At 49.2% G+C, this 27,640-nt stretch overlaps 1 protein-coding gene across 1 annotated transcript; it reads left to right on the top strand.

The window, feature by feature from the left end:
- Positions 1-352: 352 nt before the first annotated feature.
- PYGM (glycogen phosphorylase, muscle associated) lies at positions 353-27,156 on the top strand. Its single transcript, XM_048514391.1, has 19 exons — positions 353-690; positions 4,558-4,659; positions 5,065-5,143; positions 6,625-6,860; positions 8,234-8,345; positions 8,691-8,773; positions 10,812-10,955; positions 11,807-11,899; positions 14,941-15,087; positions 15,306-15,469; positions 16,685-16,799; positions 18,263-18,364; positions 19,130-19,277; positions 19,953-20,011; positions 20,183-20,324; positions 20,417-20,624; positions 22,510-22,644; positions 25,545-25,611; positions 26,476-27,156. The coding sequence occupies exons 1-19, from the start codon at positions 448-450 to the stop codon at positions 26,626-26,628; spliced, it is 2,532 nt and encodes an 843-aa protein (XP_048370348.1). The 5' UTR covers positions 353-447; the 3' UTR covers positions 26,629-27,156.
- The last annotated feature ends 484 nt before the right edge of the window (positions 27,157-27,640 follow it).

The raw sequence follows: 27,640 nt of genomic DNA, 5'->3' as shown, positions 1-27,640 counted from the left end.
TACAATCCCTAGTAATAAATATGCTCTGTAACAATCACAACAGACCAAGGCTGCAGCTCAATCAGTCAGGCGCATCTCTGACAGCAGCACCCTTCCTTGAGCATCAATGGCCAGATCTGTCTGGAGCGCCACTTTACACATCTCTAGTAGCTGAGCCTAAGAAGAGAAACGCAACGCTAATCCGCCTGGCTCTTTGGGTGACCCCGCGGGGGAGGAGAGGAATTCCCAGGACCGGTAGGCGGAGCTTCAGACGCCAGGGGGCGTGCTTAGCCTCGGGGTGTGGGGAGACCCCCCACCTCATGAATAATGCACAGGGCCGGTGGGTTTAATAATGCATGAGGGGAGGGGCCCGGGGCGCATTTGCAGGAGCCGAAGCGAAGAGCGCGCGGCGCCCCCGGTTCCCTCCGGCCACTTTCTCCGCCCGGTCCCTGCACTTCACCCGCCAGGATGTCTCGACCACTGTCGGACCACGAGAAGAGGAAGCAGATCAGCGTGCGCGGCTTGGCCGGCGTGGAGAACGTGACCGACCTCAAGAAGAACTTCAACCGGCACCTCCACTTCACCCTCGTCAAGGACCGCAATGTGGCCACGCCGCGCGACTACTACTTCGCCCTGGCGCACACCGTGCGCGACCACCTGGTCGGCCGGTGGATCCGCACCCAGCAGCACTACTACGAGAAGGACCCCAAGGTGAGCTCAGAAAGGCAGAGCCTCGACGGGGCGGGACGGCCGCACAGTTGACCCCAGGCGGGCGCAAGCCACTCCGGCTAGCCGCTGCGCGCTCTGGCGCACTCCCTCCCGCCCGGCCCTCTGCAGCCCCAGAACAGCAGGGACGTGGTTGGCTCACTTTTCCAAGTAGCTGTTGCAGGGGGAGGGGGAGTGATCAAAAGCAGGGGGCGGGGTCCAAGGCAGGGGGTGGAGCTCCCATATCCCCTCTCCGCCCCCTCTATTCATTTCTGCTGGGCAACTTTGATTTCCCTATCGGGAGATGAGCTTACGATGCCCCCCGAGACCCTTCCTGTATGGCCTATAGGGTGGTGGTCTTTCCTTCATTTTGTTTGGGGCCAAATCTGTGCAGCGCTGCCAAGGACCCCCAAGGCTTGCCGCTACCTCTTCCTGAATGCCCCTTGCAGCTTCTGCAGCCTAGAAGGCGTGCACAAAAATCGGTATTCCGAGTTGCTAACCCGCACCGTGCGGGAAGGTGGCTGGGGATGGGGGAGGGGGGGTCAGAGCCGGTGCTGGTGGATATTAATAGCGGCTTCAGATGCCACTCCACAGGCTAGGAGTTGGCAGGGGGCTGGTTTTAGCTGCAGATCGGGGGGGGGGGAAGACCCACAGAGCAAGAAGGACCCCTGATTTGAGAAATAAATCAATGGGGCTCACCCCCACCTGCATTGTGGAGGGTGTCTGGACGGGCAGTTTGCTGAAGGTGCAGAAGCACCCAAGACAACTGCTGAGGAGGGAATTCGCCCCCCCCCCCAAAAAAAATTGGGGCTCCTTTCTCAAGGGTAACAAAACCAAAGAATTTTGGATGAAGCTGTAATAAAACTACTTGAAGCCAGAAGTGCCTGTGGAAAAGTAGTCTCAGGAGATCCTTGCTTTAATTCCAGCTGCCTGCTTATAACTACTGGTGAAAGGGGGAAAAGCATACATCTTCAAGGGCACTTCATTGATAGGGCTATAATTAATCAGTACAACCTAGAAACAAAGTGCCCTGTAAATATTCTAAGAGCTCTGTGTGCACAATAGTTTCCCACCATCCTTGCTAGGTAGGCCAGTACCATTAAATTACCGTCCCTCTCAATTTGCAGTGTTGAGATCAGGGGGCTGAGAGCACTGAGACCTCTCAGGAGTGAGTTGTCATTTCCGGCTGCTGGTGTTCCACTGTGCTTCACCTGCTTGGTTGATTCAGTGCTTTGGGCTGAAAAACAGGCACAACGCTTGCTCCCATCTCTGGGCAGAGACTGGCTCAGATGCCGTTTGGAGCAGGGAAAGTGTTGCCAAGGAGGCCCTACCAAGACAGTCTCTTGGCGTTGCCTGGTTCTGGGAAGCCCTGCAGTGACTTTAATAATCTTCCAGGCCTCTCACAGTACCCATCCTCACGCCTTTCACCTAGTCTGATTTGCTCCTTGCCTTGAGAAGGGACTGTCCCCTGCTGTTTCTTTTCAGCCTGGGCACTCCTGAAGTTCTCACCAACACTTCTTAAAATAAGAGCTCCTTTGGCGGTTGTTGGGGAAATGTGCCTCCATTCACAACATGGTTTCTCTGAAATGGGCATAAAGGCACCTCAGAACCGGTGCCCTGTTCCGGTGACATCAGCCCAGCTCCCTCCCCATTCTGTCTGGTGCAACAAGAAGAAGAGTTTGGATTTGTACCTCCCTTTCTCTCCTGTAAGGAGACTCAAAGGGGCTTGCAAACTCCTTTTCCCTTCCTCTCCTGACAACAGACGCCTTGTGAGATAGGCGGGGCTGAGGGAGCTCAGACAGAACTGTGACTAGCCGAAGGTCATACAGCAGGCTTCATGTGGAGGAATGGGAAAACAAAGTTGGTTCACCAGATAAGACTTCAAATGGAGGAGCAGCAAATCAAACCCGGTTCTCCAGATTAGTGTCCACATGCTCTTCACCACTACGCCATACTGGCTCTACCTAATGCTCCCCCTCCCTCTTGCTTCATTTCATTTCTTTTTACAACCCCCCCCCCCCATTAAAACAGCAAAGATGGAAATCTATAAGGCATATATATGAGGGCCTAAATCTCCAGTCCTTCCTCTGCTTCCCAGGCCTGTTTGGGCACAGGAACATCTGCGCCATTGCTGGGAAGGCGTCGGCAGGGTCCTCCATGTTTCTTTAAATTTAGCCTAGCTTGACATTTGCTGTGAACTTTTGCCATTTAATTTAAGAAAAGATCTGTGTCAGCAGCTGAGGGGGGGGGGGTAGGGTGAGGGATACCAGATACGGGTGGCAGTAGCACACCCAAGACGGGTTGAGACGGCTTTACTGGTCTGCAAAAGGTCACTTGCCCGAAGGAGAAGCTCGAGAGGCTGCTTTTGGTTTCTGGGGGTTCCCGTTTGCACCACCTCTGTGAGGCGGAAAACGTCTCCCATCCCTCCATCCCAAAACGTTTTCCTGCCCTTTGTATACGCCGCAAAGCATTAGGGGCTCCGGGTCGAGTTTAATTTGTGCCTAATGAGGAGACTCTGAGCATGTGCAAAGTGCTTTTCTCTTGCCACAGAATAAACAACAGCCAGCCTCCCCCTGCCCTTTCTGAAGGTGATGGGACTCAGCCACACCTGCAGGTCATTCTCTGACCTGGAATCTAAACCTGAGGGTGGGGGCTGGCCCTGGCTGCAGGCAGGGGGAAGAAGGGGAAAGCAGAGGGTTCCAGTGGTGGCACAGATGCTCACGGTGAGCAGTAGAAGGCTTAGTGAAGCCCCAAGACAGAGGTTCTTGTTCAAGCAGAATGGACGCCACAAAGGCATAAGCCACAACCCCTTGGCATTTAAGAATTGCATTTGGTGAGGGTGTATTTGTTCACTGTTTATGAGGGCAGTCACGTAGCCACCACAGGGTGGGAAATTGCCCCCACACCCCTCGCCCCACGAGGCCTGGCTGAAAGTAAGTGGGCAGGGGCCCGTGAGGGGGGCAGGCAGGTGCCATTTTGCCCCGGTCACCATTTCTCCCCCCTATGCCTCTGGGTGAGGGTATCTAAGAACCTCTGTGATTACCTCCTGTAGGCCAGCTGGGCCAGATCCAGAGAATCTACTCCCTGCCCACCCCCTGCTCTCTCTTCCTCACCACTCTTCACGATTAGCAGTCAGACAGCACATAGCATTTTAAAACAAGATCTATGCTGGAGAAGCTTGCTGGCCTTAGGGACAATTGCCTTGAATTTTATGAATATGACCTGAAAACCTGTTACTCAAGAGGTACAAGGGGCATGTAACCAAAGCAGAGGAAATAACCCATCTCAAATTGTTATCCTTTCCCCCTTTTCTCCCTATTTTTTTTTGGGGGGGGAGGTGCATTTGGAATTGTTAAAGACTTGGAAGCTGCTGCCAAAACCAAGTTCCATAAAGTATAAACGTGGGGTCCTAATCCTGGGTTGTCACAAACTGTGTGGACCAGGGCGGGGGGGGGTCCCATGTTTTCTGAACCTTTGGAATGCAGATGAAGTGTGCTGGGCGCAGCCACAAAATGGCTGCCGAAGGAGGTGGAGCTGGCTATAAAATGGCAGGCACCATGAAGATCCTTGTGCTGTGGCTACAGCTGCTGCCAAAGCAACTCTAGTTGCTTTGTCTGCACAGCCAATCAGATCTCCAGGGGTCAAGCAGAAGTCCTGATGGGCAAAAGTCTCACCTGGCCTCATCTATTTTGTAAAAACATGGGGTGGGCATCAAGAAAGACATTTCTGGGTGCTGTGCCACCCACAGACATCACATTGGGGATTCCTGGTGTGGACCTTCCTTCTGCTTTGATGGGCAGCGCTACTTCTGAGTCTGTTTTAAGGAAGTTATTCCCAAGCTACCCCTGCTAACACCATCCTCTTTTCTCCCAGCGGGTCTATTACCTCTCCTTGGAGTTCTACATGGGACGCACTTTACAGAACACCATGGTCAACTTGGGCCTGCAGAATGCCTGCGATGAAGCTATTTACCAGGTTCGGGGCTGCCGGTGGCCTGGCTGGGGTTGGAGGGGGAGAGGGCCAGGGACCATGAGACTCTGAGGCTGGAATGTGTTTTGTTTGTGCCAGCTTCTCTTCGGGACTTTTAAAAGTAATTCTGCACCAGGGCCAACTTACCCCAAGCAAGGCACACTCATCGCTGTCTCATGCACCAGCCCTTATGGCTTTCCTGCAGGGGCTCAGTTGAGACCCAGATGGGGGTGGCCCAGATCCTGTGCCTGCCTGTGCCATTAGTGGACAGGATGAATCTGAGCCCTGGCAGTGCATTTCTACCCTGCTCCATACTCCACCCTAAGCAGTTTCTTGGCTGGCTTGGATGTAGAACCGGCCCTATTCCCCAACACCCATCAACCTTGTGCCTTTTCCTCCTTTGCCACACAGCTAGGCCTGGATATGGAGGAACTGCAAGAGATCGAAGAAGATGCCGGTCTGGGCAATGGAGGACTGGGGCGCCTTGCAGGTGTGCAGCCACTGAAAAGCATGAAGGGCCTGATGCATCTCATTGATTCTCAGCATTAACCGGCCTTGCAATGTAGGACTAGCTTGATTTCTCAAGGCCCACCCAGTTGGTTTCCTTGTTGAGGTTTGGAGCTGCTTGGCTTCACCCCTGAGTCGTTCTTTCTCTCCCTATCCCACTGCCTCAAACTGGCCTCCATTTTGAGTGTGCATGCAATGCGCAGTGTCATTCATGGCAATTATAAGCCAAGGGTTTGGGACTGTTAGGATCAGGGAAGATGATGTAGCTCAGGGGCAGAATATCTGCATGGCATTCAGGAGGGTTCAGGTTCAATTCCTTGCATCTCCACTTAAGAGGATGGAGCAGTTGGTGATGTGTAAGACCTCCCTCTGTCTGAGACCCTGGAGAGCTGCTGCCAGTCTTGAGTTGACAGTACAGACTTGGATGGACCAGGAGTCAGATTCAGCATTTGGTAGAGCTATGTATGTGGGATAGTGGAATTGGCACTAGTGGCAGAGGACCTGGACCAGGGGTCTGCAACCTGCGGCTCTCCAGATGTTCATGGACTACAAATCCCATCAGCCCCTGCCAGCATGGCCAATTGGGGCCACAACGTCTCCATGTCAGCTGTGACACAGCAAGCGCCATCTTTTGGTGGTCAGGAAGTGCCCAGGGCCCCCCTCTCTGGCCTTTTTATGCCTCCCACTTACATTTCCCAGCCCATTTCCCTGTATTCTCCCCCCTCCCTGCCTACCCTCTCACACACTCTTCCCTAGTCCCCTTGTTCCTATGCCAGCTCCCCCCTATATTGGGCAGGGTTAGCAACTGGGGACACCGCTGCTGGGCATGTTTCTACCACGTACCTTCTGCACACCCTTCCTCCAGCAGTGCATGCAGAGAGGAGTGTGGGTGGTGGGAGGGCCCCAACATGCAAATGAGCAGCAGGGGAGGTTGTGGTGAGGGGTGGCAGCAGGCTCCTCCAGAAACCGTGGGCTTTGGCTGCTGCTTCACACCAGGGTATGCTGTCACCAACCTCCTTTAGGACCCTGGTTTGGCCTATCTGGGAATCCAGCACACAAGATACTTTGCCTCCCTCTCTCCGCAGTATATTATCTGGACAGTTCTGCTCTGATCATGTTGCAAGGGATTGGGGAGGGGGTCTTTTCAATCACGTCGTGTTGCAAGGGATCATGTTGCAAGGGATTGGGGAGGGGGTCTTTTCAATCACGTTGTGTTGCAAGGGATCTTGTTGCAAGGGATTGGGGAGGGGGTCTTTTCAATCACATCGTGTTGCAAGGGATCTTGTTGCAAGGAATTGGGGAGGGGGTCTTTTCAATCACATCGTGTTGCAAGGGATTGGGGAGGGGGTCTTTTCAATCACTTGCTGCTTTGTTGGTGCCCCCCAGAATTCTTGCTCCCCTTGAGCTGGTCTGTCCCTTGCCTGGTCCGTACCATTTAACCCTCTTGCTGCTGTCTGTGTCCAGCTTGCTTTCTGGATTCAATGGCGACTCTGGGCCTTGCTGCCTACGGCTACGGGATCCGCTACGAATTTGGGATCTTCAACCAGAAGATCTGCGGGGGCTGGCAGATGGAGGAGGCAGACGACTGGCTGCGTTACGGAAACCCTTGGGAAAAGGCACGCCCCGAGTACATGATCCCTGTGCATTTCTTTGGGCACGTGCAGCATGGCCCGGATGGAGTGAAATGGGCTGATACACAGGTGAGAGAGAGATCCAGTGATGTTGACGCTGTGGTGCTGAGCGGGGGCAGGTATGTGTGTGCTGATGTGCACACCTGATGCAAATGTGATATGTCAGTGTTTGGTGTGACCGCAAGATCTGTGCCCGCGCATCCTTGTATGGGCTTTGGGGAGGCCTGAAATGGTGTGACATTTCCACAAAAACAACTGTGGTTCTCATGCAGGACTGAGGCTCCAGAGGCTCCCAGATCCTGTTGGGTGGGCTAGGCAGGGTTCATCCAATGACTACAGCGCAGGGAAGAGTCAGACTGCAGACTCTTTTGGAGGCCTCAGTGGCATATCTGCCAGAGGGACATGGGGGGGGGGGTGTCAATTGATCCTGGGTGCCCCAATTGGCTCACATGGGGGTGCCTGGTGGGCCTGTGGCAGGCTCCCAGCCTGGCTACTCCTAGCAGCTGGGCCGGGAGCCTGCCGCGGGCCACCTCTCGGCCCAGCCCTGCCAGGCTGCTTCTACAGCCGGCAGAGCCTCCACCGGCTGAAGGAGCAGCCTGACGGGGCTGCCACCCGGCACCCCTCACCCCCTCTGCTCCTTCAGCCGGTGGAGCTTCAGCCAGCTAAGGTAGGTGGGTGTGGTGGGTGGGCGCCCGGAGCAGGTGTTACCCCAAGCGCAATTTCCCCCTGGTACGCCTGTTGGAGGCCTGATGGATAAGTCTTGGCTGAAGTACTGTTGAAAACATTCATGGCCAGACTCAACTGGCTGTTGTGGGTTTTTCAGGCTTCACGGCTGGAAAACCCACAATAGCCAATCATGGCTGAAGGTTGCACAGTGCAGTCCTATTGCAGAGATAATCTGGTCGAATCCTGTTGATTTCAGTGGGTTCAGGCTGAATAGGATTGCACCATTCCTGGAAAAGAAGCAAGACATAGCAGAAGATGTAGGGTAAGGAGCGTGAGAAAGAAGCACTCAAGGAGCTCACAGGAAGCGGAAAAGTACATGGCGTCGGCTGGGTGAACAGAAAGAAGGAACGTCCGTCTTAGGCAAGATAGGCAGAGATGGTGTTAAAAGGAGGACTGGAGTCTTGCAGATGTGCAGAGAGCCAGTGCACAATTTGAGCTGAAAGAAGATGTGTGGAGTTGTAGGAAAATGTAGCAGAAATTTACAGATAGCCCTAAGAGGAATCTGGCAGAAGGGAAAGCTGATGTTCCCTTTTATAAGAGAGGGACTCACAAAGTTGCTGGGACTCTCTTCCTGTACTTTGCGAAGGGAAACGCTGCCACCTTGTTTCTCAGTGTCCCTGGCAGCCTGGCCAGGTGTGGATGGCATTGAGTGGCTCTAATCCTGTAGGCAACCCTGATGCTGCTGGCACTGAGTTCTCCCTTCTGTTACCTTGCAGGTGGTCCTGGCTCTCCCTTATGACACCCCCGTCCCTGGGTATCGCAACAATGTTGTGAACACAATGCGGTTGTGGTCCGCCCGGGCCCCCAACGAGTTCAATCTGAAGGACTGTAAGTAGGCCTTTCCAATTGAGGGGCTGGGGCTCTGAAGGGGGCTGTTTCTCTCTGCAATGGGGTGCTGGGCCAAGGGGTCTTGAGAAGCTACATTTTCACATGCAGATGCATTTCTTCCTAGTTACACCTGTGTGTGTGCACATGTAGGCAGTTCCTTGTAATACACAGAGAAGTTGCAGATCGAATGTGTGAGAGAGCTAATCTTGGGTTCATTGTCACAGTTCATGCATGTCTTCTAACTTTTATATGGAAAAGATTGCTGTGACTCCTTGGTTTAAATAAGATACTGATCAAATTTTTTGCTTTCTTTTTTCTTTCCTCTGTTCTGTCTGATCTCCCCAGTTAATGTTGGCGGCTACATCCAGGCAGTTCTAGACAGAAACCTGGCGGAGAACATTTCCCGTGTGCTGTACCCCAATGACAATGTAGGTGCTTGGCTCCCTCCCAAAAACATTTCAGGAACTTTCAGACACATGCAGATCTATTCAGTGCAACTTTAGTTTTGGACCCAGCCGCCTCCATGCAAGCTTGTTTTTTGCGGCTCCAGAGGCGAGGACCAGGAGTAATGGGTTCAAGGTGAAGGAAAGGAAATTCCACCTAAACGTCAGGAAAAACTTCCTGACAGTAAGGGCTGTTTGACAGTGGAATGCACTACCTCGGAGTGTGGTGGAGTCTCCTTCTTTGGAGGTATTTAAACAGAGGCAGGATGGCCATCTGACAGGAGTGCTTTAATTGTGTGTTCCTGCGTTGCAGGAGGTTGGACTTGATGGCCCTTGGGGTCTCTTCCAACTCCATGATTCTATGTTGAATGTGAGAGTTCCAGATCACACAGATAGATGTTCCCTGTAGCACTCTGCCTCCTCCCACCCTGCTTCTCTAGTTTTTAACCTTCCTTCAAAGATTTTACGGTGGCATACACTGTTCTCTTGCTTTGTGTCCTCACTAGAGCTAGGGGTTGGTTAGGCTAAGAGAGGCTGGCCCAAAGGTTAGGCTAAGAGAGATTGGCCCAAGCTTCACAGCAGACTGGGAATTTGAACTCAGGTTCTCAGTCCAACAAGAAGTGTTCTGCATCCTCTTCTTCCTCCTGTGCTGAGTGAAGAGCTAAACTCATCAGTTTTCAGTTTGAGATAGGGTTTCTCCCCCTCCAAATGAGCAATACATTGACCTGTCCTTGAAGCCAGGTGAAGCCGCCTTGTAATTTAAAACAAACAACAAATCTAAAAAACAACCACCAACTAATTTCTGATTAAGTGTGATACTGAACTTAAAGATCGTAGAAGAAACCATAAGGACAGAAAGTGCCGGAGCTGTGGATTTTTGACAATAGTTAAATATGTAAAAAAAAATTGTGCTTTTCAAAATCCAATTTTAGACAGAATATTAAAACTCACATTTTGGTGCCTCAAGAAGTAGAGGGTAGCCATATTGATCTGTAGTAAACCCCACTCAAAAGATTAATTGATGGCCCTTATGGTCTCTTCCAACTCTATGATTCTATGATTCAATTAAGACCACCCCAAATAGCACAACACCTTGTGCAAGCTTTCAGGTTCTCCAGAACTCTTCATTAGGTTGGAATTCTGTGTAAGTTTTTTTTAAGCAGGAGGGAACAGGTCTTTCTGGTGATGATCTTCAAGCCTGTTTGGCTGTTTCCTGACTTATGTGGGCCCAGGGTTTGGCTGCCCAGTATCAGATTGCAGGCTGAAGATTTGAAAGTTTGAAAAGTGTACTGTAATGTTTCACCTGAATAAATGATAGTTTGTAGCTTTTGTTTTTGGAGTTCCACTGAAAAACATTAATTCCAAGAGATAAGGTCTACAGTAGAAGAGCCCAATTTGAGTCCAGTACAGACCAATGAGATTTCCAGGGTATCAACTTTCAAGAGCAGCAGTGGCGTAGTAGTTAAGAGCAGGCGCACTCTAATCTGGAAAACCAGGTTTGATTCCCTGCTCTGCCACTTGAGCTGTGGAGGTTTATCTGGGGAGCTAGATTAGCCTGTGCACTCCCAACCTATGCCAGCTGGGTGACCTTGGGCTAGTCACAGCTTTCAAAGCTCTCTCAGCCCCACCTACCTCACAGAATGTTTGTTGTGAGGGGGGAAGGGAAAGGAGATTGTAAGCCCCTTTGAATCTCCTTACAGGAGAGAAAGGAGGGTATAAATCCAAACTCTTCTACTTCTCCTCCCTTTGTGGTGTCTGATGAACAGACCTTTGACTCTCAAAAGCTCATCCCCCGAAAATCATGTTAGTCTCTAAGGTGCGACTGGATTTGAATTAATAATGTCAATTTCCAGTTCAGTGGTTTAGAGCAAAAATGACTAAAAGCCAGAACTCCTCTGTCTTAATACGGGAATATTTTTGCCAGGGATATTTCTGGGAGGCTGCTTCACTCCTGAAGTCTGGAGAGCCGCTGGGATTACCTCATCGGCAATTTTCTAAGTCTCCCTCCTTCCTTCCCCTGCAGTTCTTCGAGGGCAAAGAGCTGCGCCTGAAGCAGGAGTACTTTGTTGTGGCCGCCACCCTTCAAGACATCATCCGTCGCTTCAAGTCCTCCAAGTTTGGCTCCCGTGATCCTGTCCGCACCTCTTTTGATGCCTTCCCCGACAAGGTACTGGCGGTGCCATACTGGGCAGGGGAGCAGACAACTGACTAGTTAGGTTTGCTATTTGGGGGCAGCTGGGAGAAGAGCATCCAGCCTGTATAGACTTTCTCCAACAGGGGTGGGGGAACCCCAGCAGTTTGTGAACCCTGTGCTGAGAGAGAGTGTTTGGTGTAGTGGTTGGAGACCTAAGCTTCATGCCTCAGTTGATACCCTGGATTTGCTGATTTATTTGTTTAAAAATTTATAGCCATCTTTTCTCCCTGAAGGGACCCTGAGGGAGCAGCAGTGACATAGTGGTTAAGAGCAGGTGCGCTCTAATCTGGAGAACTGGGTTTGGTTCCCCGCTCTGCCATTTGAGCTGTGGTGGCTTATCTGGGGAACTAGATTCGCCTGTGCACTCCAACACATGCCTGCTGGGTGACCTTGGGCTAGTCACAGCTCTTCGGAGCTCTCTCAGCCCCACCCACCTCACAGGTTGTTTGTTGTGGGGACGGGGGGGGGGGGGGAAGGAAATTGAAAGTCCCATTGAGTCTCCTTACAGGAGAGAAAGGGGGGATATAAATCCTCTCCTCTTCCTCTTCCTACTCCTCCTCTTCTTCTTCAAAAGGACTTTCAGTGATAAGGAAGAATCTCTTGCCCAGTATAAACAGCAATAAACTAAGAAAACAAACATATTGTTTTTCTGTCTTGGGTCAGCCCTCATGTGTTGTGACAGAACTTGCTTTGTCTCTGGTCTTAGTTTCCGACCTAAAGTGTAAAATGGCATGGTAGCATGAAAGGTGGCAGAGAGACTCTCAGCCATGGCTTTCTTTCTTGAATGTCAACCCCCTGTGGATATATTTCCTGTTTCTTTCCAGGTTGCTATTCAGCTCAATGACACCCACCCTTCGCTGGCCATCCCGGAACTTATGAGAGTCCTGGTGGATATTGAAAAACTAGATTGGGACAAGGTGAGGCTCTGTCAGATTCCCAGAGGAGGTAGTTCTTGGCCCAAGCTTGGGCCATTGGAACCCCCGACCCTTCAGTGGCAGAAATGTAGGGGCTACTGGTATCCAGGGAGGAAATTACATTCAGTGCATGCTCAGAGATTTATTTATCATTGCCTATTCCAAAATGAAGAGAACCAGTGTGGCCTAGTTATTTAGAGTGGCTGACTCTAAATTTGGGGATCTGGGTTCAATTCCCTACTCCTCCACATGGAGCCTGCTGGGTGATCTTGGGCCAGTCACAGTTCTCTCAGAACTCTCTCAGTCCACACAGAGGAAGACAATGACAAATCACCTCTGAACATCTCTTGCCTTGAAAACCCTACAACGTCTCCATGTCAGCTGTGACTTGACAACACATTCATGCATATTCCATAATGAGCCTGTGTATATTAGTGTCAGTTGCATACATGAGCGGCTGCTGACCTGACTGGAACACATTCAATATCAGAAGGATTTGCCTTTCTTGAGCCAATAGGAAGTTTTCAGGGGGAAAATTAGCCAAATGTTTTGTGCATATAAGAGTGGTTTGGGGACATGCACGCATATAGAAGGTATTGCTGTGTGTTCTTCACTTCAGAAACACATTTCTTTAGAATATTAATTTTATACCCACACCCTACATTTAGAATCCGTTTCTGCTTCCATGATGGATGCTCCCTGTCCCCAAGAGGGCCTGGAAATTGTAGTTTTGGAGATGGGAACTTTTTTTCTGAGCTCCAGCTGACCACATTTTTCTTGGGTTGCGGATAGGGGAACAAAGCCTGGAAGTTAAAATTGCTTTCAAACTAATTTTCAGTTGCAAAGGCACCCAGATTTTCCTTTGGAAGGTTCCATTGTGCACTTAATTTCATGGGTGTGTGTCTATTTAATTTAAAAATAATACTTTTAAGGCAGCAATTTAAAAATAATAACTGCACTGTGGAATATATCTGCAACAGCAGACACATAAATCACCAATAAAACATAATCAGCCTATTACCACAGACAGGCAGGAGTCTGCATAAAATCTGCATAAAATCACATGGTTGAATCAAACCAAATCCTTGGTGTGAGAGGATGGCTTTTTATAGCCCTTTTGAAGGAATGCAGTCAAGCCTTTATGTCTTGGGGCAAATTCCAACATCTTGGTGGTGTGTCTCCCATAAGGCCCTGTCATACATGCCACTTTGCCAGACCTCTGAACAAAGCAGAATGTGAAGGAAGGCCTCTCTCACTTGTTATTCATTTATTTATTTGCAAAATATATGCCCCATATTTCTACGCTCATCAGGGCCATCAGATTAAAAACAGGTGTAAGAAAAACACATCTTAAAAACCGTGTAAAACACATAATTGAAACCAAGCTAAAACACACGTACAAAAACATAAAGACCACTATTAAAACATAGTGCAGGAAGGAGGGATCACTGAGGGAATGCCAGATGAAACAAAAATGTTTTCACCTGCTGACAGAAGGTAACAACAGAAAAGAGGTGAGTCTCTGTAGGGTCCCACTGCTGAGGAGGCCTGCCTGATCACAGAAGGTGATGGCACTCGAAGCAGGGACTTGGAAGATAGCCGCAGTGGTTGGGTAGGTTCATAAGGGAGTAGGTGATCATAGAGATATGCTATTCCCAAGCCATATATAGGGTTTTACCCTATACCAGTGGTGGCGAACCTTTGGCACTCCAGATGTTATGGACTACAATTCCCATCAGCCCCTGCTAGCATGACCAATTGGCCATGCTGGCAGGGGCTGATGGGAATTGTAGTTCATAACATCTGGAGTGCCAAAGGTTCGCCACCACGGCCCTATACCAATACCAGCATGTTGAATTGTGCTCAGAAACAGTTTAGTCTGGAACAATAGGTTCTCTGTAACTCACCCGAGTCAACAACCTGGCTGTAGCGTTCTGCTCCAGTTTAGTTGACTAAGGGCGATTCCGCACACGAGTAAAATAGGTTTGACCCAGTTCCCTGAGAAGGGTACTGACCTAGGTTGAAGCCATTGTTGTTCTCCACTCCAATCTTGATCCCAGCTCGGGAAGCGGGATCATCCTGTGCCATCCTGTTCCGATTGGCTACTGTTCTACAGCGGAAAACGCGACCCCACATTTCCTTTTTTTAAAAAAAACCTACTTAGGAGCTACGTAGAGGCCACGCGACAAAGCGCCGTACAGATGAGGGCGAGATTTGCATAGCTCCCGCCTCTTGTCAGAAATTTGGCGCGATTTTTGCCGCGGCAATTCTCCAGCTCTACACATGCCCGAGACACTCAGCTGTGATTGACTGAACGACGACTCCTGGCGCCAGAGATTCTACACTTTACTGGAATGAAGCTGCATTCGAGCGTGGTTCCCTGAAAAAGTAGTAGTTCCCAACTGGATTCGGAAATTTGACCGTTACATGGGGCGAAGCTGGTACAAAGCCATGTTGACCCCAGTGATTGTGCGGAGCACTCAGGTCGAACGGAGCTCCAACTTAGGTCGATAACGCAAGTGCGGAATCGACCTAAGTAAGCAGGTAGTTTGATATCACAGAAGATGGTCCTTGAGGTATCCTGGCGGCAAATAATTTGCTGATTTAAATGTCAAAACCAGCACTTTACATTGGAGTCAGAAATAAAGTGGAAGCCAGCTAAGTCACATTAATATTGATATAGTGTATTCATTGGGACTGCAAGCAGGCAACCACATTTTGAACCAGCTGAATTTTTTGAGGCAGCTCTCACTGCCAGTATCTCCTGTGCTGACACACTCACAAAGGACACTAATTTGGAGGTATTTTGAAACCAACTGGAAACATCATGTTTCTTCTCACCTTTTCCCCAAACCACACACATCAGATAATGGGTGGGGTGGTGGTGATGGTGGTGGTATGTCTTATGCAGATTTTCTTGTGTGAGGGCTCCCTGACCCCTAAATAGAAAGGCATTTCCAGGGTGTGGGACTTTTAAGCTACCTGAATCTGGTGCCAGGAAATAGTCTCTGAAGCCTTCCATCTACACCATTTTTCCTCACCAGGCCTGGGATGTCACAGTTCGGACCTGTGCCTATACTAATCATACTGTACTGCCTGAGGCACTGGAGCGCTGGCCCGTCCACCTCTTTGAGACTCTCCTGCCGCGTCACCTGGAAATCATCTATGAAATCAACAAGCGATTCCTTGATGTATGTGAACCCTTTTGGGAGACAATGTTGGAGCCTAACAGTACATAGTCCTCTGGGTGCCATCCTCAAATTTGGGAAGGGGGTTTGGGATCCCAGTTATGGGAAGCAGGGGGAAAGACCCTGGATGCTTTCAGTTCTGATTGTGGTATTGTGCTTAGAGGGGCAAATTGCCATCAATAACTTGTTTGGGTCTGGGGGATCCCTCTCTTTCCCTGCAGAAAGTCTATAGTAAGTTTCCTGGAGATCTTGACCGGTTACGCCGCATGTCCATGGTGGAGGAAGGGAGTGTCAAACGCATCAACATGGCCCACCTGTGCATTGTGGGATCCCATGCTGTCAACGGAGTTGCCCGTATCCATTCTGAGATTTTGAAGGCTACCGTGTAAGTACCCTCTCCATGGGTGGATGAGCCAGCCGAGCTCTACTCCTTCACTGCTCCCTTGCGGTACTGCTGTGGTACTTTTTTTACATTTATTTTTTCATAGATAATTCTACCCTGCCTCATGCAAAGCCTTTAGGCCACAGGTGTCAAACTCGCGGCCCTCCAGATGTAATGGACTACAGTTCCCATCATCCCCTGCCTGCATTATGCTGGCAGGGGGTGATGGGAACTGTAGTCCATGACATCTGGAGGGCCGTGAGTTTGACATCTATGCTCTAGGCAGCTTACAACAAAGGTAAAACAATAAAACATTCCAATAAAAACAGCATAAATTTTAAAAGGTGGCAATTGAAACAAGACAATGGAAACATCATTAAAAATTAACCCCACTCCCTCACGCGCACTCCCCAGACCAGCAGCTGTGGAGGGGCATCAAGGGAGGGACTCGTCTTATGAAAGTCAGTAATGTCCACTCTGACTGGCAGTAACTCTCCAGTATCTCAGGTTGTGGGGGCTTTTACATCTACTACTACCTGATCATTTTAACCCCTAAGCAAGCATCTTTTTAGCTATTAAGCATCATAATGTTTAGAAGGAAGTATTTTGTTTATTTATTTAATCATTGTTTTTAATAGGCTGGCCTTTTCTGTAAACAGGTGCAAGGCAGCAGTAGCATTACAATTAAAATGGAACAATGAATACCATGGTATGCTATGTTATGGTGCCTCAAGAATCAATCTCTAATGAAGGGGAATGAAATAGAGGGAAAGGGAAAAGATGAGGAATTGAAAGGGGAGACCAGTTACGTTGGATGCTGTTGCTGCCCTCAACCGTGGACCTGGCAGAACAGCTTCACCCTGTAGGCCCTGCAGCACTGTGATAGGTCCCTCAGGGCCTAGGTCTTGTTCCATAGAGCATTCCACCAGGCCAGAGCCAGAGTTGAAAAAGCTCTGGCCCTGGTTGAGAACAGCCGGATATTTTTTTTTGGCAAATATTTTCATTTTGCAAAGCAAAAAGGCATGGTGCCGTTAACAAGATTGATTTCGCATTTTTCTTCTGTAATTTCTTCTGCAATTGTCTCTTGTCCTTTCTTTTAAATTCTCCCGTCATTCTGCTCTTGTGACTTTCATTTCCTGTTTTCCATTTGTTCTCATTTCCTCTGTTTTTGTGCTCCATTTCTCTTGATCGTCTTTTTTTATATTCTGCTCCCTTCAGATTTAAAGACTTCTATGAGTTTGAGCCCCACAAGTTCCAGAATAAAACCAACGGCATAACCCCACGTCGTTGGCTCGTTTTATGCAACCCAGGACTGGCTGAGATCATTGCTGAGGTGAGGCAGTATGTGCATGTGCGTGAGAGGAACAGACATGCTAGTGCAGAATGGGATGTTCCCGGCATAGAATTAGCTTTACTTGGCTTCTTGAGCCCTTTGCCATTTGTTTACTCTGCTTCCTGAGTCCTTTGTTATTTACCAGCAGAGCCAACTTAGTTGGCTTCCTGAGCTCTTTGCCATTTGCCAACAAAGCCACCTTTAGTTGGCTTCCTGAGACTTTTCCCATTTGCCAGCAGAGCCAGGTTTAGTTGGCTTCCTGAACTGTTTGCCAGTGGAGCCAGCTTTAGTCAGCTTCCTGAGCCCTTTGCCAGTGGAGCCAGCTTTAGTCAGCTTCCTGGGCCTTTTGCCATTTGCCATCAGAACAGGTTTAGGTGGCTTCCTGAGCCCTTTGCCATTTTCCAGTGGAGCCAGCTTTAGTCAGCTTTCTGGGCCTTTTGCCATTTGCCAGCAGAACCAGGTTTAGGTGGCTTCCTGAGCCCTTTGCCAGCAGAGCCAGCTTTAGCCGGCTTCCTGAGTCCTTTGCCATTTGCCAGTGAAGCCAGCTTTAGTTGGCTTCCTGAGCCCTTTGCCATTTGCAAGTGCAAACCTATGCCAGCAACATCAGTGGTACAGCCCACTGTGCTACACAGTGATTTGCTTGCTGCGGCACCACAAGCCTGTTAGGAGGCGGTGCAGCCGCACTGTCCTCAGCGATGCTGCAACTGCTCTCCCACCTCAGGACTGCAGTGCCTGTGTGATAAATTTAGTCTGCTCTATCTCATTACCTCTTGCTGGGGTGTCTTGTTATGTAACCAGAGATGTATGAGACCTGGAGATGGTTATTCTGTGGCATGTTAGCAAGGCACTCTGCACACAGAGATGGGCCATGGATCAATCGTGGAGCATCTGCTTGCCATGCAGAAGGTCCCAGGTTCAATCCTCAGCATCGCCAGTTAAAAAGATCAGATAGGAGTTGATGGGAAAGAATGCCACCGGAGACTAGAGAGCTGCTGACCTTGATAGACCCAAGGATCTGATTCCGCAGCAGCAAATTTATGCATTCCCATTCAGTGGCACCCTTATGCATGACTAGACACATTCCCTCACATCAAACCCAGATTTTCCAGGACTCAGAATAATCTAACTTTATTGTTTAAAGTCCAGGGGTCTGCAACCTGTGGCTCTCCAGATGTTCATGGACAACAATTCCCATCAGCCCCTGCCAGCATGGCCAATTGGCCATGGTGGCAGGGGCTGATGGGAATTGTAGTCCATGAACATCTGGAGAGCCACAGGTTGCAGACCTCTGGTTTAAACAGACAGGATGAGTAAAAGCAATATAGCTAGGACATTACATCAAGGATCCGTTACAGCAGAATGTGATCCTTGGTCGCCTGTATTTTTCTGACTGTCCCGCATCCGGTCGGAGAGCATGCATCCACACCCTCACCCATCTTGCCTCTTTCTTCCTCTTCCTCTAGCGCATTGGAGAGGACTACATCGCTGATTTGGATCAGCTGAAGAAGCTGGTCAGCCATGTGGACGATGAAGGACTCATCCGAGACGTAGCAAAAGTCAAGCAGGTGAGAGAAGAGGAGGGCCTGCATCAAGGGCCAGCCTATCCAATGCAAAACCTGCTTTCTTCTGAGGAGCCCTACTGGATCACCTCCCTTTGCTTTGCTTGTACCTCTCCTGCCATGTACTGTTCCCTACCTTTACATACCTACTCATTTGACCATTCCTGATTTTTTTCTTCTTCCCTATCTAATGCCTGTCAGGGGTAGAAATGCCCTTTGTTCTGTGAAACAGCAAGAACTCTCACAACATCTGAGTTTAGTGAGGGTAATGGAAGGAATGGGGCTGAGAGCCTTTCACATGCCAGGGCCTGAATGTGGGCCTAGTTTTACATAACACATTAGGCTTTTTAAAGCACTTTATTCTGGGTCAGGTATCGCTAAAACAACACAGAAATAAAGCCAAGTAGATAAAACGCTTAAAAATGGTCTAAAATAACAACCTAGATGAGAAATTTGTCAACAACATTTCCTGGAAATGTTCTGATTTGGAACTTGATATTCTCTGGGGAAGAGGAGTGCTACAGTTTTTCCACAGTCAGAGAACCAGGATTGGGGGGGGGGGGGTTGCCACCTCCTCCTCAGTTCTTATCCCCCCCCACACACACACACACACACGAAACTTGACAGGAAAACAAATGGCACTGGGTACCAGCAAAACATTTTAGAATGCCTCTTACGTAAGTGACAGAATTCAGAACTTGGGGTTTCTCTCTCTCTCTTCCCCTCAAAAACTGTGTCCTCTGTTTTTAACTCTGCTACTCCCCTTCCCAGGAGAACAAGCTGAAGTTTGCTGCCTACCTGGAGAAAGAATACAAGGTGAAGATCAACCCCAACTCACTCTTTGACATCCAGGTGAAGAGAATTCATGAGTATAAAAGGCAACTGCTCAACTGTCTGCATATTATCACCCTGTACAACCGTAAGTGTCGTCTGTTTCCTCTGCCAGAGACAGAGACAGATGCCCTGTCCCCTGCCCCCCAAATTCCTGGTCTTCCACTATCTCAGGGGTCTTCAAACTATGGCCCTCCAGATGTTCATGGACTACAATTCCCATCAACCCCTGCCAGCATGGCCAAGTGGCAGGGCTGATGGGAATTGTAGTCCATGAACATCTGGAAGGCCATAGTTTGAAGACCCCTGCACTATCTCCTTTGTGATTCACTGGGTTTATGGTTGGCAGCTGGTGGCCACTTGGTTGCATCTGGTCCTCTGGGATTCTGATTGCTGATTGGCTGCCCAGCTTCTCTTCCCTCCCTGCATTTCCTGAAGGGGTCCAGAAGGTTTAGACTAAAAGATGGAGGCAGGAATATAGAACTGGGTGAATCTTTGTTTCTCTCGTATGTGCTCCTGCCCCGAAATCAAACCAGGGCAGTGTTGGACCCCTTAGGGGGAGTTTCCTCCTCTTATGGCCTCTTTTCCCTCTCCTGCTGCCCAAATGGGGAATGGATAATCTGGCTTACTGCCCCAAAACAAAGAGGTTTCTTGGGTGGGTCCTTGGCCCATCTCTGCTTCATGAAGCTGGGGAGGAAGATTCTAATTGTTCTTTCCTTCTTGTGTGTTCTGTCTCTGCCCCTCACCCTGCCTTTCCTTGCAGGGATGAAGAGAGAACCAAGCAAACATTTTGTGCCCCGGACAGTCATGATTGGAGGCAAAGTGAGAGGCAGGGGCACATGGGCTGTGGGGGGCTGCAGAAGCTGGGTCTTGTGGTTGGGGGTCTGGATTGTGAATAAAGGGAGTCAGGGGTGGTGTGCAGGGAAGAGCTGGGAGGACTTTGCCGTCACGATCACCATGCCAATTATGGTTACCTTTCTTCCCTCCCTGTAGGCTGCCCCCGGGTACCACATGGCCAAGATGATTATCAAGCTTATCACATCCATTGGAGACATTGTCAACAATGACCCCGCCATCGGTGACCGGCTGAAGGTGATCTTCTTGGAAAATTATCGCGTCTCGCTGGCAGAAAAAGGTACGTTGGGCTGTGCCATATCCATGACCCTTTGGCAAGTATAATATCTAGAGGCCTTTCCTGTCATGTCTTTGTTTCTGCCTTTGCTGCAGTGGTTCCTGCAGCTGACCTCTCTGAGCAGATTTCTACAGCTGGCACAGAAGCCTCTGGTACCGGGAACATGAAATTTATGCTGAACGGGGCACTCACGATCGGCACCATGGATGGGGCCAACGTGGAGATGGCTGAGGAGGCTGGCCAAGAGAACTTCTTCATTTTCGGCATGCTGGTGGAGGATGTGGATGAGCTGGACAGGAAGGGGTGGGTTCCAGAGAGGGTCCAAATTATCCCCCATGTTCTAGGCTGCCAGGACTTCTGCTGCCCCATCACTTTTCCAACTCTTTGGCTATCCTGCCTTAAGGGTGGGCACATTACATAGAGTGTTTGGTGCTACACAAACCAGAAGAAAAGGCAAAACCTACATGCTTAGGGAATTAAACACTCTTTGGAAATTAAATACCATTTGCCATTTGCTTATCTCCCCAGGCAGGCTATAAAAACTATCCAGAAAGTTATCTGTAAAATGACTGTCTTAGGCAAACATATTCTGTAATTTTCCTGTGGATCTTTATATAAGGGATATTTGTATAATAGGGTTGTTTTGCTTTGTTGAAAGATATGGGTGAGTACTGAAAGAGGCTAGGGCAGGGGTCTGCAACCTGTGGCTCTCCAGATGTTCATGGACTACAATTGGCCATGCTGGCAGGGGCTGATGGGAATTGTAGTCCATGAACATCTGGAGAGCCACACGTTGCAGACCCCTGGGCTAGGGTGATGATTTTATTTACTTATTGATTTATACCTCATTTAGACTGCCTTTCTACCCAGTGGGGACCTAAAACAGTTTATATTGTTCTCCTGATCTCCATTTTGTCCTCATAACGACCCAGTGTAGTAGGTTAGGGTGAGTGTGTATCTGTGTGTTTGTGTGACTGGCCCACACTCAGCAAGTTTCCATGGCAGAGGGAGGATTTGAGCTCCCAGATTCTAATCTGAGACTCTAACTACCACACCAAGGTAGTTCAGGATGTGCTGGGTAGTCCTGAATAGAGTTCTCTCCATGTTCATGACTGCCCAGACCTTGATAAAATAAGGAACACGGAGTAGTTTTGGGGGGCAGGGATAGAAGAAGAAGGGATTGAGCCAGTGTTGGATAGTGTCTCTCCATGTTCATGACTACCCAGACCTTGATAAAATAAGGAACACGGAGTAGTTTTGGGGGGCAGGGATAGAAGAAGAAGGGATTGAGCCAGTGTTGTATAGTGAGTAGAACATTGGACTAGGACTCGCAAGACCCAGGTCCAGATTCCTGCTCAGCCATGCAACTCACTGAGTGGCCTTGGGCAAGTCTGTCTGGCCTACCTCACAGAATTGTTGTGAGGTTGGAATAGGAGGAGAGGAGAACCATGTTTGCTGCCCTGAGTTTCTCACTGGAAGGCTAGGATAAAAATAGAATGGAAGGAAATAATGGTGAGAGAGCTGGTACGGTATGGACAATGTCAGACTTGAAACAGAGAGACCTGGGTTCAAATCTCCACCAGGAGTGGCCATTGTCCCTCTTCCAATGAAGATACACATTATATGGGCAATCCATTATCAGATCTAATGATATTTTAACATTAAGCAAGCCAATTTGGATTGAGGCCATAGCGTTGATTACTTATTGTGGTTACTAATAGCTCTGGTAAGCTGAGATACTTCTGTTAGGAAAATAACATGGGGGGCAGTGGGGGGCTGCTTTATATCAGGCAATTCCACGCATGGATCTGCCACGTAACTGCCTTGACTCACCCTAACCTACCCTGCAGAGTGCTGCAGGGTAGGATGAATTGAAAGAGACCCCTGTGTATGCCAACCAGAGGAGGAAAAGCAGGATATAAATGTGATCCTGGACAGGGGGACAGATCTCTTTTGAAATTTGTTGTAATGTCACGTGCCAGAGCACAAGTGTCTGGTTCACACCTTGTCTTTGCCATGCACACAGTAGGTGGCCCAGAAAAAGGAAGGTGATTGATTGGTGCAGAGGATTATGTACATGGGGTGGGGGTGGTATAGAAGCTATGGAGGAAGGGGGACCATCATAGAACAGGCATAGGTGTCCAGTGCCTGTCCACTGGCACTAAATGCCCTCCCTTTCTCCCCATAGGTACTGTGCTAAGGATTACTATGACCATATCCCTGAACTCAAGCAGGCCATTGACCAGATGAGCAGCGGCTTCTTCTCCCCCAAACAGCCAGACCTCTTTAAAGATATTGTCAACATGCTCATGTATCACGACAGGTAAGAGCGGTAGATCTGACAAAAGGCCGTGGGACTGTTCTGGCTCTCTGGCTTCAACCTGCTGGGACACTTTTCTTCGTGGTGTAACTCGGAGGCCCGTGATACCTCCTAGAACGGCTGCAATCAGTTGAGCTTTGGGGAGGAGCTAGTGGGTAGGGAGGGGTCTTGCTTTGGGATAGCAGCTGGACTGGATGGCGTTGGGTCCCCTTCAGGTCAGCTAGACCTCTCCCAGGATTTCCTGTAGCCTTCAGTTACCTCTCAGAATTTTCCACTATGAGCACAATCAAGCACAGGGGTCTGCAACCTGTGGCTCTCCAGATGTTCATGAACTTCAATTCCCATCAGCCCCTGCCAGCATGGCCAATTGGCCATGCTGGCAGGGGCTGATGGGAATTGAAGTTCATGAACATCTGGAGAGCCACAGGTTACACACCCCTGATCTAGCAGAAGAAAACTTGTCCTGCATGTACCCATTGAGCTGAGTAGGAAACTACTCCCACTCCTTTGAATCTCCTTGGATTGCATTGGATTGAACTTTTTTTTAAAAAAAAAATAACATGCCCATGGAAGTCGATTTCATGCAGCCAGCTCAAGATTAACTCAGCCATCCATTCTTCTGAGGTCTATAAAATCATTACCCCGCTTGCTGAGGGAAAAGTGTAGATGACTGGGGAAGGGAAGGCCGTGGCAAACCAGCCCATAAACAAAGTCTGCATAGTGAACATGATGTGACGTCACCCCAGGGGCCAGTGATGCCTTGGTGCTTGCACAAGGGGACTACCTTTTCTTATTTAGACTGCACTTTGCATCATGAATACACATGAAGCTGCCTAACACAGAATCAGAGTTTTGGTCTTCAGGGTGTCACGTGGAGGTCTTTCACATCCCCTACTGCCAGATCCCTTTTAACTGGAGATGCTGGGGATTGAAACTGGGACCTTCTTCATACCAAGCAGTTGAGTCCCTCCCCTCCCTGATGAGAGCCAGTTTTCACATTGAACCCCCATCCTGACAAATATCCATTGCTCAGGTGTGCGTTTTCAGTTGGCAGTTTTTGCCTTTGTACAACAGGAGTTTAACGAAGAGCAACATATGGACCAGCTGTCTCCTGTTAAGCACATTGTTTTGGGCCTCTTCTGCCTGCCATTGTTACAGTGGGCAAAAGCCTCCTGCTCTCCCCCGCCTTCCAGTCTTTCATCTCTTTTATACAGAGGTGTAGCTCCAAGGGGACGGGGGGAGGGGTGCGCGACGTACCAGGCATGTGCCCCTATGGCAGTGATGGCGAACCTTTTCGAGACCGAGTGCCCAAACTGCAACCCAAAACCCACTTATTTATTGCAAAGTGCCAACATGGCAATTTAACTTGAATACTGAGGTTTTAGTTTAAAAACAATACAGTTGGCTCCAAGGTGTGCATTACTCAGGAGTAAGCTTGGTGGTAGTCAGTGGCTTTGCTTTGAAGCAACTGTGCAATGCTTCAAATGGGTGAATCATGACTCTAGGAGGGTTTACTCAGAATCAAGCCCCATTGCCAGCACCTGAGCTTACGCCCAGGTAAAGGATTGCACTTTAGTTCTTCCCATGAAAATCAGTGGGGTTTAACAGCACTTAACAGGGTTACCTACATGTCGTGCCCAGTGACCCAGGTCAGCCTAGATGTGTGTGTGGGGGGTGATTTCCCCCCCCCATGATGAACTCTGTGTATGCATGCCCACAGAGAGGGCTCTGAGTGCCACCTCTGGCACCCGTGCCATAGGTTCGCCATCACTGCCCTATGGGGGTGTGGTGAAGGTGGGGTGGGGGCGTTCTGGGGCAGGGGGCGGAGGATGCATCGGTGCACCGAACTCTTTTCCCCCTTGCTACGCCTCTGCTTTTATATCCTGCATTTCAACATTCCCATCATGGCGTTCCAAGCAAACTTGACACAGATGAAGTAAGTTCTGTAGGTCAAGCAACTTGCGATCCAAACCGGCAGGAATCCCAACCTCAACATTTGGCCAGCCAGGTTGACCGTATAACCCCACTCCATCCAGGCCTCTTGTGGGCACGGTGAGGGAGGGGGTGGGATCTGTCGCCATCTGTTGTAGTACTGTTTTGGAAATAACGTATGGTTTTAATATTACTGTTTTACCTTGATTGGATTTATTGTGAATTATTATTATATAATTGTTTTTACTGTTTTTTCGTTGTTCACCACCCTGAGCCCTTCGGGGGAGGGCGGTTTAGAAATCTAATAATAAAATAAAAATAAAATAAATAACCATGCTATAAAAGCCATTCTCAGAAACTTCCCTCAAGGGGATGCAGCCAAAAAGTGCATCCATGCCCCACGTCCTGGCAGAGACCGTTCTTTTTCTGCCTTGCCTGGATTGGGCCAGCAGTTGTCCAGCAGGTGGCAGTCTAAGATGGGGGCTTGGGCCAACTGGCTAAGACTGGCCAGACATACCTGCTGTTCTTCCCCCGACTTGTCCTCTGCCCCCAGCCCTGCCTAGACTTTGGAAAATAAATTCCTCGCCTTCCATGTTCCAGACAGCTGGGTTGAGTCATCAACCATGTCAGTGAGCTATCTGTGCTAATTGGCTTCTAATAAGTATAACAATGATTTATACAGCAGCATTAGCTTATGTTGTGCAGTTGAGAGCTTTCTAAGCAGCAAAGGCCGATCCCTTCCCTGAGAAGTTGCAGTCTAAACTTCTATAGGGTGAAGACTTGGAGACTTGTCCCACCCTAGCCATAGTGTTCTGTGTCACAGAACAAGAGTGCAGAATTTGGAAAGGTGGGTGTCTTAAATAGCGACACCCCCCCCCATCTGTTCCATTTGGGTTCTCTTGCATTGAGAAATGTGGTGAGTGTTCTTTGGATTAAAATGGCTGCTTTCTCTGGTACTCTTCCTGCTGTAGGTTCAAAGTGTTTGCTGATTATGAGGCCTACATTAAATGTCAAGATAAGGTCAGCGCTCTGTACAAGGTGAGGCGGCTGCTGATGTGCACATGCAGTGAGAGATGCGCATTGGGGCAAGAGATCAGGGCATTGTGGGACTGGGGGGTAGTGGTCACATTTTGTCAGGCATAAGTGGTGGACACTACACTGCCCAATGTCATATTGACCTTGCCACATGTGGGTTCTCACACTCCCTGCGTATCCCCAGTTTCCAGACTCCTTCCTACCTCCATTCCATCTTTTCCACACACTTTTTATTTAGACATTTCCTAATTCCCTATTTATTTGTTGTATTGACTAAAAATTATCTATCTCACTTGACAATTGGAAACCAACAGAGGGAAGTGTATCCTTAATCGTTAGAGCAAGGTGACACAGAAGCCTGCCTGACACAGGGAGCTGGCTGGTGTGTGTCTCATCAGAGAATCCCACTGTGAGGGTGTCCTATTTGTGGTAGCTGCCCACCAAATCTCAGAGACCAGGGACACTTGAGTGGGCCTTCCCTTATGATCTGGTGGGGGCATTGATGGGAGGAGTAGGCCAACTTCCTTCTCAGGAAGGAGCCAGTGTGGTATAGTGGTTAAGAGCAGGTGGATTCTAATCTGGAGAACTGGGTTTGATTCCCCACTCCTCCACCTGAGTGGCAGAGGCTTATCTGGTGAACCAGATGTGTTTCCACACTCCTATATTCCTGCTGGGTGACCTTGGGCTAGTCACAGTTCTTTGGAATTCTCAGCCCCACCTACCTCACAAGGTGTCTGTTGTGGGGAGAGGAAGGGAAAGGAGCTTGCAAGCCACCTTGAGTCTCCTTGCAGGAGAGAAAGGTGGGGTATAAAGCCAAACTCTTCTTCTTCTTCTGATCCCATCTGCTCTGTTCTCCTTCCATCTCAGAACACCAAGGAATGGACCAAGAAGGCCATCATGAACATTGCCTGCTCCGGAAAGTTCTCCAGTGACCGTACAATTGCCCAGTATGCCCGTGAAATCTGGGGCATTGAGCCCAGCCGCCAGAAGCTCCCCGCCCCTGACGAGCCCCGGGAGTGAGCGCCTGCCCTCTTCTCGTATGCATCACCCCTTGAACCACCAGCAATTTCAATGGAGTAGCTGCATTTCTGTGGCGCTCCCCCCTCCCCATCCTGGCTCTTAATGTATAAGCCCTTTTTTTCTTGGGTGAAAGAAGTGAGGAGGGGAGGGGATTCCTTTTTTCTCTTGTCCAGCCACGAATTCTCCTCTCCCTCCCCCCACTCCTAGACTATGCTATTTATTTGAAGGGGGCTTTGTTAATACATTGTCCCTTCCCCTTTTTATAACCCACCCTCTGATTTTTATAGGGATTAACATCACCTCACTTCTTTTGAAGGTTTTTATTACATAAGAATGGTGATGGCTCCAGCATCTCAGACACATTTTTAATCTCCCAAAAATACGTTGCCAGGAAGGGGAGGGGGATTTTATATTTCCACATGCAAAGCAACACCTTGTCAAAAGGGGCGATGTGGAAGGCTGGAGGAGGAGGGAACAATGCCTCCATACTGGAAAAAAATAAAGATTTGGACCGATCGCCCACAGAAATGTATTTTTGATGGTGTCATAAGTGCCTAGGACATGTAGGCCTACTAGCTACTTTAGCATAGGCCTGCCCAGGGCCTATAGGCCGCACTCCAGGTCGAGGATCTTGACAGGTGGGGAAGGCAAACGTATTAGACTATCCCATATTCCCGATCTGTTAGGAATTTTTTTAAACAAAAGATGTAGAACAGGGGTGTCCAACTCTGCCGCTTCAGATGTTCATAGACTATAATTGGCCATGCCAGCAGGGGCTGATGGGAATTGTAGTCCATGAACATCTGAAGCGCCAGGGTTGGACACCTCTGCTGTAGAATAACTGGTGTCAACCTGAACCAGGTTTTGGTTGTCTGCTTCAACACGATGGCTATGTGTGTGAAAGATATCATCAAAGGAGGTTGTTAGGAGTCTTGATTTAAAAGTGATTCTAGTGAAGCCCTTGCTGCTTTATACAGCTTCCCGTTTTAAAACGGGCTGCTGCCTGTGTGAA

This window comes from Sphaerodactylus townsendi, linkage group LG01 (genome assembly GCF_021028975.2).
Source record: "Sphaerodactylus townsendi isolate TG3544 linkage group LG01, MPM_Stown_v2.3, whole genome shotgun sequence".
In the NCBI taxonomy this organism is placed as follows: Eukaryota; Metazoa; Chordata; class Lepidosauria; order Squamata; family Sphaerodactylidae; genus Sphaerodactylus; species Sphaerodactylus townsendi.
This window is presented reverse-complemented; position numbering and strand designations above follow the sequence as displayed.

Bases quoted from the DNA above. Each gene is read 5' to 3' on its own strand.
- PYGM (XM_048514391.1), top strand. From the start codon at position 448: ATGTCTCGACCACTGTCGGACCACGAGAAGAGGAAGCAGATCAGCGTG. The intron at 8,346-8,690 runs GTAAGTAGGCCT...TGATCTCCCCAG, and splicing joins CGAGTTCAATCTGAAGGACT to TTAATGTTGGCGGCTACATC. The intron at 20,012-20,182 runs GTGAGAGGCAGG...CCCTCCCTGTAG, and splicing joins CAGTCATGATTGGAGGCAAA to GCTGCCCCCGGGTACCACAT.